The sequence below is a fragment of the Ptychodera flava genome, chromosome 9 (assembly GCF_041260155.1).
Source record: "Ptychodera flava strain L36383 chromosome 9, AS_Pfla_20210202, whole genome shotgun sequence".
Classification (NCBI taxonomy): Eukaryota; Metazoa; Hemichordata; class Enteropneusta; family Ptychoderidae; genus Ptychodera; species Ptychodera flava.
In genome coordinates this window covers 35,649,273-35,662,365 of record NC_091936.1, presented here as the reverse complement: position 1 = coordinate 35,662,365, position 13,093 = coordinate 35,649,273, and the positions used below count along the sequence as shown (strand labels likewise).

General features: G+C 36.2%; 1 protein-coding gene across 1 annotated transcript; it reads left to right on the top strand.

Annotated features, from left to right (window-relative positions):
- The first annotated feature begins 10,947 nt into the window (after positions 1-10,947).
- On the top strand, positions 10,948-11,940 carry LOC139141295 (galactosylceramide sulfotransferase-like). The gene has a single exon (XM_070710921.1). It carries the CDS (start codon positions 10,948-10,950, stop codon positions 11,938-11,940), a length of 993 nt encoding a protein of 330 aa, XP_070567022.1.
- Positions 11,941-13,093: the final 1,153 nt, after the last annotated feature.

Here is a 13,093-nt window from a genome sequence, read left to right as displayed (position 1 = left end):
TTCTTGTATCCAATTATGTTTTCAATTTCGTGATCATACAAAATAAATAAATGATATAATGATCCAACAATCTGTCACACATAATAAATATTGAGCAATTACGACAGTAAATCAAGCAAATCAAAATTAAGAATAGGAATCTTGGCAGATTTGCTAACACCAAAAATACCTTCAAACTTTGTGTTAGATGTCGCAACATCTTCATTTTTAATTGTTATATATATATATATATATATATATATATATATATATATATATATATATATATATATATATATATATATATATATATTCCAATTAATCATAGCTCGTATGCGGAGGTGCATTTAGACATATCTGCATGTTACTTTCATACACAAACAGACCTTTTTAGCACAATGTTTTCGAAATAAGGGTTTTTTGCAGGAGTGTTGACACTAACGGTATTCTTGATGTTACTTTTTCTTCTTAAAGTTGCTTACTGAAATGTTTGTTTAAAATGTATACTATACTTAGTCGGAGTTACTTTTAATCTGCCGATGGATCAACTACCGCAAGCCTAAAAGGGAGCCCTGTAAAATGCTGAGCATGGCATATTTGAACAGCTGCTGCATCAAAGGAAATTTGTCGTAAAATATCGAAACGTCCATCAAGTTCTTTAGCCAAAGGTTCAGTTGTCTAACGAAGCACCATATATTACATGGCGTAGACAAACTTCACACTGCGCAGTGAAGGAATGAGAAAGGCCGCTGGGAAACTGAAGGAAAATGATCCGATTATGTATATTGCATTTCAAGCTGACGCTGGCGAAACGGAGACAAATATTGTTATAAAAGAGCTGCGCATGAATCGTACAGTGAACTATCAGACTTTCTGCCCAGCCTGTCGGACGTACCTGATTCACCGGCTTACGGTAAGAAAAATGTAAGCGTTCAACCTACTTTGTAAATGTAATCATATATTAAGCAATATAGGGCTCGGTATAATCAAATTTATCATAGCATGGCCAAGTTTATGCGGTGGGCGTTAACAATAATCATCAAGTGATGGTTCAGACGATCTCCACGATCATATGCACAGGCCAAGTTTACCATCTCTTGACAAAACAAAACATGGAATTAATTCTCTACCCTTTCTCAGTCACGACAGACCTGCATCTATGTCATCAATTTTGGTGCGTCTGAACTTATGTTGAACTTTTTCTAGGGAAACCTTTTCTGAGGTACATTTCTAGGCCAAAACTGCGCTCACAAAAAAACGGTTTGGTCTAAGTATGTTTCACTGTCATAAGGGTCACATGACCCGAACTCTTCTTCAGCTACTTCATAGTCAGAGCTATCTCTGTCACTGTCGGTATGTAGTGAGAGTGACGCTGCCCGAAGGCAATAGCAGGGTGGTAGCTCTATTAACTTTGATAATTTTGACAATAATTCTTTTCAATGTGTACAATTGCATTTTTGTTCTACTTCCTGCAGCGTGTTGAACTGCCCAGTATTCGGCTTGCCAACACAGCCTGTGAATATCTACCCCGCATTTGTATCATTGACAAATGACTTGCAATCTAGACTCTAATTTAATTATCACTTAATATTCATATATGCAGGCTTCTATCGACAAATTGAATATTGTGTGTTTTAGCATGCTCTAGGGAGACAGCAAGAAACTGTATTTGTTATACTGCAGAGAAATATTGAAAAAATTATCAACAGATGCCTGCAGCTTCTGCCCCATATACTAGGCCTACTTGTTTTTTTCCTGAAAATTCAAAAATTTTAGATTTTTGCTAGAGAAAAGTATTGAAATGCGACAAAATGGTTCTAGATCTTGTTTAATTATTACTAACATTAGAACAATTGGATAACATTGAATAGTATTACATGTTCTTTTAGGCATACCAAAAATTTTTCAGGTCCCCTTATAGGCAGAGCAAAACTTTCAATTCCCCCCTTCTCCTATCCCCAAAAATTTCGAAACCCCCTGAATTCATCCAGTCCTCCCTAGCTGTTTTTGCGAACGCAGCCCATGGGCTATTGTGTAAAACTTTGTGGAAAGTACGTGTAGACCGAGTGATCGTCTGTCAAATTGCCCCGCACATGAACGTGAGCGCTGATCATTATGGCAAATCATAGCTGTCTTAAGTAATATATAAAATGATGATATGATGCGTATTTGGTATATTGTGATTGTCAATCCTCATATTTCGATGGGCATTTATGATATTGTGATGCACATTTGTTATACGGCGATGTGCATTTCTTACATGACACTGTGCATTTCTTACTTTGTCATAGGCATTTGTTATATTGTTCAGTGTAGTCCTTGATTGTGATGTGCATTTGTTTTACTGTGATAGTAGTTGTTCATATTGTAATGTGCATTCCTCATATTGTTATGGTATTCCTTACATCTTGATGGTCATGTCGTATATTACATCGTGCATTTTTACAGTGGTTTGCTTTGAAGCATTGGCAATAGACGAACTAGACATATTGTCTAAATCGAGGTGTTGCCAACACTGTCGGTTGCAATTAACAGCTAAGCGGTAACGTAAGTCGATCATTAAAAAAATCAAATCTACAAAAGTTGAAACATTGTCTAGCAGACGGTCAGACGTAGTCTAAATAACACCACCACATATGTCCAACACTGTCCTAGTCTCATCACTAGCTTTCAGGTGTAGTTGTTTTGACTACATCTGACCAGCTGTAAGACAATGTTTCAACTTTGGCAGAGTTGATTTCTCTGTGGTCGACTGGAATTACTGCTCAGCTGATAATTACATCCGACAGTGTTGGCAACACCTCAATTTAGACAATATGTCTACTTCGCGTAATGCCAATGCTTTAAAGCAAAACACTGTATATTGTTATGTGCATTTGTTTTATTGAGATGTACACTGGTGTTCTTTATATTGTGATATGTTTTATTTATATTGCGATGCGCATTTGTTATGATATGGTATACTTTATTTGTTGTATTGTTTACGCATTTACCATATTGTGATTTGATAAAAAGAGGGCGCTGCATAGTGCACCACACACTTTGATGGGCTCCGTATTTTTCGGCAAATATTTGAACCTGAACGTGTTTTGAAGCATTGACAAGTACTTCCAGTAATTACTAAAACGTTCTTGGTCAGATTGAACGAATATCTATCCGATAACAGACGGAATTTCCTGCCATGAGCTGAAAACTTTTGACCGAAATGGAGAACAAAGAAGAAGATGACGAAAACAATATGGCGGCCCGCACACGTGGAAGGCTAAATTCAAGTAGAGAAAGAAAAGGTCAGAGGAGTTCTTCCAATGACAGTAAGTCCAAGTTGGGTGACGCCAAAGGGAAAAATAAGCAACTACATGGAATAATACAAGACTAAATATCTATGAAAGGTAAATCCAAAAATGGAGGTCTGGAGAAGATTCCAGGTGACGTAGAACATGTCGACTATGGAGAACTTCAATGTACTTCATCAACTAATCCGTTCCAAAATGATAAAGACATGTTGCTTCAATGTGAGAGATGTGCCGACTGGTGGTGTATCACTTGCGCTAAAGTAAGTAAGGATGAATATGACATGTGTTCGAGACCTGACTTCCATTGGTTTTGCCCCGAATGTATAAAACCAGCGATGGAAGCAGTCGAGACAGATAAAATTATTGAAGATAGATGTAGAGATTTTCTGAATAAATTCGAAGATAGACTAGAAGCTGTTGAGAAGGAAGTAGCCAACAGTGCAACAAAAACACAAGTCAATAAACTGGAAGTTAATATTAAAGAACTAGAATCGAAAATACTAAAACCAGAAAGCGATATTCAAGAGGCAGGTGATAAAACGCAAAATACTAAATCTAACGAGAAAATAGTCAAGGCTGTATGCAGTAACATGAAGGACAGGATCGAAAGGCAAAATAATATAGTTATATTCGGTCTTAATGAAGCTGACAGTAACTTGAGGGAAGAAATCAAAGCAAAAGATGAAAAAGATATCAGAAGTATAATACAAATCACCAGTGAAGTAAGTGCCGAGGAGACCAGCTTTACAACAAGACGACTTGGGAAGAAAACAACTGTAGAAAATGGTGGAAACACTGCAATGCGACCCCTACTCGTAAAATTTGAAAAGGAGCAGGATAAAATAAAACTCCTGAAAAATTTAAGAAGATTAAAGGGTAGTAACTACAACATAACTATAAAGTATGATATGTCAAAAGAAGATAGACGCAGAGACAAGGAATTGAGATCAGAAGCATATAAAAAAAAACAGGAAAACTTGGACCCTCAAGTGTTTTATACAGTTCGAGGCGAACCATGGAACAGAAAAATTGTCCGAATAAAAAAGAGGGGAGAAAACATAACAATTTAACGATATGATCATCCAATGCCGATGTTCTTACTTCAGCCAAAATCATCGAACTTAAAGCCAAAATTAACTCTGCAATTACCAAACCAGACATTATAGCTATATCAGAGGTTAGACCAAAGACACGCAATATGGAAACTAACTTAGCTCTATACGGCATCGATGGATATGAGTGTGAGCATATAAATATCTTGGAGAAGATTGGCAGAGGAATGATCATCTATGTAAATAAGGATTTAGACTTTTCAGTTATCGATATTTCTACAATGGTAAATACAGATATCAACGAAGCTATAGTATTGGAAGTGAAACTTTTGAAGGGGGATATTCTATGTTTTTGTTCCATTTATCGAAGCCCAGCTTCTACCAATAGCAACATTAATTATCTGATTACCAAGCTTGCAGACAATCGCTATTCTCACTTAATAATCACAGGAGATCTAACTTATAGGAACATTGACTAGCAAATTGGCAAATGTGCGACAAGTGAAAACAGTGAAGACTTTAAGTTTCTAGAAGCTACACGTGATAGTTATCTATTTCAACATGTAACTTCGCCGACAATGGGCAGAGGATCAGACAAGCCATCCTTGATTGACCTTGTTCTCTCAAATGATGAAAGCATTGTTGACCATGTAGCAATCGAAGCTCCACTAGGTAAGAGTGACCATGCGATACTGTGTGTCAAACTGAACGTCTCTCACAAAATCAACAACAGTAAAACCTCCAGAAGAAATTATGATAAAGGTGACTATGGAAAATTGAAGGAACTACTGAACATAGATTGGGAGCAACTACTAAACAGTCATGAGGACAATATTGATAACCAATGGCGGGCATTTAAAACAAAAGTGAAAAAAGCGGAAGAGAATTGCATCCCACTGAAACAAAGTACTAACAGGATAAAAGGGCGTGTTCCACTTGACCATAAAACTAGAGCAAAAATTAAAAGAAAAACCAGACTATGGAGGAATTACTTACAAACAAAGGACCAAGAAGTTTATAAGGAATACTGTAAACTGAGAAATAACATAAGAAGACTGACCAGAAAAGCTGTTAAAATATATGAGAGTAGCTTAGCTAAACAAGTTGGACAGAACCCAAAGAAATTTTGGAACTATGTCAATACTAAAACAAAAGTAAAGAGTGGAATACCTCATCTATCGAAGAGTGGTGACGAAAAAGGAGATCTGACCATTAATGAAGTTGAAAAGGCTGAGGTACTCGCAGACATTTTCTCAACTGTATTTACCAGAGAACCAGCAGGTATTTGGAAACTACCAAATCCAATAGCACCAACTTCTCCAATGGCATTCAGCTTTACAGAAACAGATGTACTTAAACTACTTGAAAGGATTAATATTTCTAAATCACCGGGATTTGACGAAATTCACCCAAGAGTTTTAGCAGAGGCAAGGGAAGTATTATGCAAACCATTGACTCTCTTATTTAAGGAAACAGTTAGACTCCAAGCTGTACCAGATGATTGGAAAAAGGTCAATATCACTGCACTTCATAAAAAAGGGAGTAAAGTAATAGCGGGCAACTACAGACCAGTCAGTCTTACTAGTGTAGTGTGCAAGCTCATGGAATCTTTGATCCGTTATTGCCTGATGGACTACCTGAAAGAAAATAAAATACTAAGTGACAGACAATTTGGCTTTGTAAAAGGTCGCTCTACTGTTCTGCAACTTATTCAAGTACTTGATAAATGGACAGAAATCCTTGACATGGGTGGCTGTATTGATGTCATTTTTTGCGACTTCATGAAGGCGTTTGATAAGGTACCACATGGAAGACTACTACAAGTATTACAACAATATGGTGTGTGTAAACCAGTGCTGGCTTGGATAGAACAGTTTCTTCTGAACAGAAAGCAAAGGGTAGTTGTCAATGGGAAGCATTCACCTTGGCATGAAGTACTTAGTGGTATACCGCAGGAACAGTTCTTGGACCAGTTCTTTTTGTGATGTATATCAACTCACTCCCAGAAGTGATAACAAATTCTGAGATATTCCTATTTGCGGATGACACTAAAATTTTCAAAGGTATCTTTAAAGAAGATGACTGTTGTAAACTACAAGAAGACTTGGATGCAATGTGCAATTGGACTCATCATTCACTACTGAACTTTCACGCAGACAAATGTGTCTCCATGAGAGTCGGGAAATCACACTTAGATAGGAAAGACTATACTATGGGCCAAGATAGGCATATACTTCGGCGTACATCAGTTGAAAAAGACATAGGTGTATAATATGAAAATCTCTCCTTTTCGATGCATCTCAGTAACAAGGTGAATAAGGCCAATTCGATCATGGGACTCATAAGGAGGACATATGAATATTTGGATGAAAAGTCTTTTCTTTTACTCTATAAAGCTCTTGTAAGACCCCATGTTGAGTATGCAAACCAAGTATGGGCACCTATCCTCAGGAAACAGGAAATAGAAGTAGAAAACGTTCAACGCAGAGCGACAAAATTATTACCAGGCCTCAAAGATCTCTCCTATGAAGACAGATTACGTAAACTAAACCTACCCATGCTGAAATACAGACGCGTCAGAGGTGACATGATAGAGTTATATAAAATTTTAACTGGGAAATATGACAGTGAAGTATCCAACTTCATCCAACTACATAGATCAGCTCATGGCACCAGACGACACCTGTACAAAATCAACAAACAATATACCAGGCTCAACATCAGGAAATATTCATTTATTCATAGAAGTGTGGACTTATGGACTAGTTTACCAGAAGCAGTTGTGACAGCAAAATCAGTACAAGTTTTTGAAAATAGACTGGATAAATTGTGGAAACATCAACCCTTTAAATTTAACATAGATGAGGAGTTACCTACTCGACAAAACCGAACAGAGCTGACATTAGAGGCCTAATTAAGGCCTGTAGTCAGAAGAGAACCTGTAAGTAATCTATAAGTACCTGTAATTGATGGCCATGTATTACATTAGATTATAATGTCCATCTTTCATATCGTGATGTGCATTGGTTATATTGGGATGTATATTCTTACATGTTTGATGGGCATTTGTAATAATGTGATCTGTGATGCGTATTTGTTATATGCACATAAAAATATGAAGAATGTCCATTACAATCAAACAAATTTGCCCATCACAATATCACAAATGCCCGTCATAATATCACAAATGCCCATTGCAATGTAAAGAATGACGATCACAATGTAAGAAATGCACATTACAATATAAAGAATGCACATCACTGGATAACCACTGCCAACCATAAAAATGAGGAGTCATCGGGTATATTTGGCACCCATTACTCAAGTTTACATACACACACACAAACACATAAATACATACACACACACATACATACATACATACATACATACATACATACATACATACATACATACATACATACATACATACATACATACATACATACATACATACATACATACATACCTCATTGAGGGTGTGATCGCAGATGAAAAAGAGCGGAATAATACCTATCCATGTCGACATCAATTTTTAATCTGACAATAGATTTGCCTTGGCTAGGCTTGGCGCCACTATAGGCCTGGGTTTTGACATTTGGCAGGCTATTAAGCGTAAGGAGTACATTCTACCCCTAATTTGAGTCAGTGCCTCACTGTTTATGTTAATTCCCTTTGGAAAACTCCGTCAAAGTCGCGAATCAAGCAGACCTATAGGACAACATATTGAATGCCTAGGACAATATGGTAAATGCCTGGGACAACATATTGAATGCCCAGGACAACAAATTAAATGACAAGAACAATATATTAAATGTACAGGACAATATAGTTAATGCCTAGGACAACATGATATTAGACCATTTAAGTCAGTCATGGCTTTCCATATACACGGATCTACACCTGTAGGTAGGTAGGTAGATTTGTAAAACTTATACTTTACATATTTATTCTAGCTATCCTACATTGCTATTTCTAAGTGTGTCTACTTGATTGTATAGAAGATGGCTGGAGAGAAAATAAAAGAAAAAGCGTTTGTCTGGATGATCATATCGTGCTCCATGGCCGTCTTCCTGACAGTCTAGTCGTTGACTTCATATCAAGATGAAATTATATCTCGCACAACACCATACAAAGTCATGTCAATGTGAGTATGGAATACTTATTCATAATCATTCTCCTTTTACAACGACAGACACATATAAAATACATATACACTCATACACACACAAATACACAATGTAGATGCGTAACGCTCGAACTAACATCGTTTAGACAAAGCAAATGAAACCATCGCGAGAAAGGATCAATGTTCATGACCATTTATTCTTTTTCGCGTTGGTTTCATGTATTGTGTCTAAAACCGGGATCGTATGCATGGTCACTAATTTATTCAGTATCTTTCAACATGTCGAACAATATAAATAGTGTCTCGTATCAACCATAATTCATAAAAAATTGGCCGACGTTGTCCCTTTAAATAGATTCATTTTAAATGCATCAGTAGACCTTTTTTTATCAGTCTAAGCCGACTTGAATTAATCCAAATCTGGTTTATTCAATGGAACCAGCTAAAGATTACCCAAAAAACGATAATGAGAGATTATGCAATTCGTGAATTCCTAGCAATATATCAGGTACTAAAAACTGACCAAGATGACCTACCAAAGGAATGTTTTTTTTATAAAAACTACAGACATATACGAACTTGGCAAGACTGGACTGTTTAAATATTCCATCAAATAAAAATTTTAATCTCTGAAATTTTGGATGTAATAATGGCAAAGTTTGCGAAAAATAAACTGTTTATTCACACATTTTTCATTTTAGTATATTAGAATGTTTATTGTTCAAAATTTTACTTTTGTGTAATTGTACGATGAGAGTGTGAACATTTTAGTCACTGAATGAACTTGAAATGAATGGTTTTATTCTAACATACCAGAATTCAAAAATCCAAAAATCTCTAATACAAAAGTATAACAATAACTACATTTTTTCTGATTCTTCATCCCTAAGCAAACAATATTACAAACATAACATTTTGATTTGATTTTTCAGAATGGTTGCTTTTCATATTAACTCCAATTTCTTGTTTTACATCTGATGTTGAAGTAGTCAGTTTATCAACACAATCTACACATGTGTTATTTACACTTATATTGCTGTCAGTTGTATTTCATATACATCTAAATGTCAATATATCATAAGACTGCTGAATATAATACCCAGGCTGTGTGAATAAGGTTAAAGCATCAGTCACGGCTTGCATGTAATGACAGTGACACCACCCGTAGGCAGCAGCAGGGCAGTAGCTGTATTAACTTTGATAATTTTGACAATATTTCAATATACAACTGCGTTCTTGTTCTACTTCCTATAGCGTGCTGAAATCTCCGGCATTTATAATTAGCTTGCCAACACAGCCTATGTATGTTTACATTTGTATCATTAACAAATGACTTTTAGCCTGGACTCTAATTAGATTATTACAAATAGCTTTTACATATACAAACTATGTTGATAAACTGAATATTGTGTGTTTCGTCATACTGTAGGGAGACAGCAAGAAATTGTCTTTGATATATTGCATAGAAATATTTAAAAAATTTTCAACAGTTGCAGACTCTGCCCCGTTACAAGGCCTACTTGTTGTTTTCATGTGAAAATTCAATGACAACCATACATTTTTAGATTTTTTCGAAATAAAAGTTTTGCAATGCGTCAACATGGCTCTAGATTTTGTTTAAGGTAGAACACACCTCGGGGACAGACATTCGGACTCTCAAACTTTTACAATTTTCTTCTGATATATCACATGTGGGGGTTCATTTTAAAGCTCTTGGAGAAAGAAAACTTTTCACGTCACCGGCTTAGTTTTTCGAAATTCGAAATTTTTTATTTTCCCCGTAGAGTTAACACAGGGATGGCAGCGATTTTGAATTTCTAATGTCGGTAAATCTTGGGTAATTTATTTCTCTAATACCAAAATTTGCATGGTGACCCTTTATTTTTATTCTTGATTTTGAAAAAGAATGATTGAAAGATTCCTTGAGGAAAGTTAGAGCAAAAGTTTAAGTTTTTCACTTTCGAGGTGCATACTGATTTAATTATTACCAAAATTGAAACCATTGGATAAAATAAGAAGTTTTTCATTTTTAATTGAATATTTTAATTGAAATACCTACCAAATCCTAAACTCGGAAAATGTAAAAAATAAAAGGGAACCAAAATATCATCCCCCCTTATAAGCAGAGCGAAACTGTCAAGTTTCCTCTCTATTACCCTCAAAGTTTTCGAATCCCAACTGAATTCCTCAAGCATCAAACCCTCACCCCCATCCGTATTTGCTTACTGAAGCGCTGTGTGTTTCTAGAAAGGATCGTGAGGTGGGGCTATTAACAAGAATATTTTATTTACTTATGCACACATACATACATACATACATACATACATACATACATACATACATACATACATACATACATACATACATACATACAGGCAGGTAGGCAGACAGACAGACAGACACACAGACAGACAGACACACAGACATGCATACTTGAATACAATAATAGCATGGCTAAAATCATATTTTTTTCAATTGCAGAGGGAAGAGTAAAATGGAAACTAGTACCCCGAATGAGCAACTTAAACTTGAAACTCTGAGCACGGATCTGCACTCACGGAAGAAAGAAAAACCTTGTAACCCGGTCAGAAAGTTCATTTACATCAAAACGGTCAAAACAGGAAGTAGTACGCTTGCATGTATTCTATTTAGATACGGACTTATTGCAGCTGTGCAACAACAGGGTTCACCAATGATAGGCTACAATTTATCCTCTAAAAGCTACAATATTGTGCGCTACAACTGCAAGAATTTTACAGGCTTTGATTTCATAGCAAATCATATCTTCTACCGCCGTGCTGAAATGGAAAAAATCGTCAAGGATGCAAAATACATCACCATATTGAGATCGCCATACACTAAGATTAGGTCAAACTTTTTCTATTCTAATAAGTTCGAACATTTACGCAATTCACCTTCAGAGTCTAATCCTTTCTTAGCTTACCTGCAATCATTAGAACCCCCGGATAACATTCAACAAAAATGCTGTGAGTCCAGAGAAGGAAGTTATTTATCACACAGACTGGGCGTATGCGCTACGAAACTTGAACTTCTTAATGCTAACATCCGGCAGCTTGACAGGGAGTTGGATCTGGTTTTGTTGAATGAGTACTATGATGAGTCCCTCATTTTGTTGAAAAAAATAATGTGCTGGGAATTTGAAGACATCGTTTATTACTCTCAAAATGTCAACAAAAATCGACTTCCGCCGATAACTGGCAAAATGAAGAGCATCATAGACAAGATAGCCATTGCGGACATGCAGTTGTACAACCATTTCAACGAGACATTCTGGGAAAAGGTTAAGAACTATGATGGTGACTTCGAGAATGATCTTGCTGAATTTCGCAACATCAAGAAGAGAATTACCGACGAATGTGAAAATGAGCCTACTTCTGACTATTGTAACTTGTTCTTCATGGATACAAATCCGATGACCAAAGTGGTGTATAACAAACAAATGAACATGCTGTGTTCAAAACCATAGACTGATCCCAGTTTTCTGACAGACTGTTCGAAATTTACTCAAAGCATCATACAGGCTTAGTATTTTTCGCTCAGTGTGATAGAGTTTTCTTGATTTTTGATCCGTATTTGATATTTTTCCTGGCGATTGAGCTTATCGATAGAAATAATAATTGGCTTGTACTTCCGGTGTTTATCAGTAATATAATTTTCACAATTTTTAGGACAGAGATTTAATCATACCGTACAATTGAAACACATGGAGATTTTATGCTAGAAGTGTATGGTTTAAGTGTATGCCCTAAAAAGGAGAGGGATGTGTTTTTTAGGGTCTATGGTTTAAGTGAACTCTGGTCTGTTACATTTGTATCGCCATACAAGAACCGGTAAAATTGAAACTCGTTCACCATATCGTGTGTACAAACTACAACCCGTACAGAGGGGTACTACAGGGATCAGACACCTGTAGTCTTTCTGTATAGCAGATACGAAACATATTTGGCCTTTTCTGTCACTCATGTAAATTTTCTTACACTTCCAGTGACTACGTTTATAATTTCATTATAAACGGTGGGACAGTTGTGAGAATACCAGTGTCACAGTTTCTTCGGCCCTGGCGCGGCCCAAAGGAATTTTTGTGCGAAAACTAAAAAGTAGCAGATCCCCCACAAGGTAAAAAGTGATCACCCAATTCCAACTTTCGAAAACAGGTAACAAATTAAGTAACAGATATCATTACGTTGTACTTGAATTAATTTTTTGTTATTATTTATAACGCTCTCCTTTAGCATTGAGCACTGTAATTTCCCACGAGGACATATGTATACTTCGTCTTTTAAATCTGAAATGTAAGAGACGTCCAGATACGCTGAAAAACTTGCTGATTTCTCGACTTTTCATCGGTAAGAGGTAAAAATGTTGGAGTATTATTGAGAAATACTAATGTGCTTTGACCCTACGTCGAATTTTACCGATTTCGATGCATGCTAGGTGCATTTTTGGCGATTGAAAAATGTGTGTGTCAATGAAGTGACAACCCTTGGGTAATGTTAGGCTGTATTGAATTTGCAACGAACATGTATAGTTAGGCTGCAACGCACATGTATAGTTAGGCTGTATTGAATATGCAACGCATGGTATAGTTAGGCTGCAACGCACATGTATAGTTAGGCTGT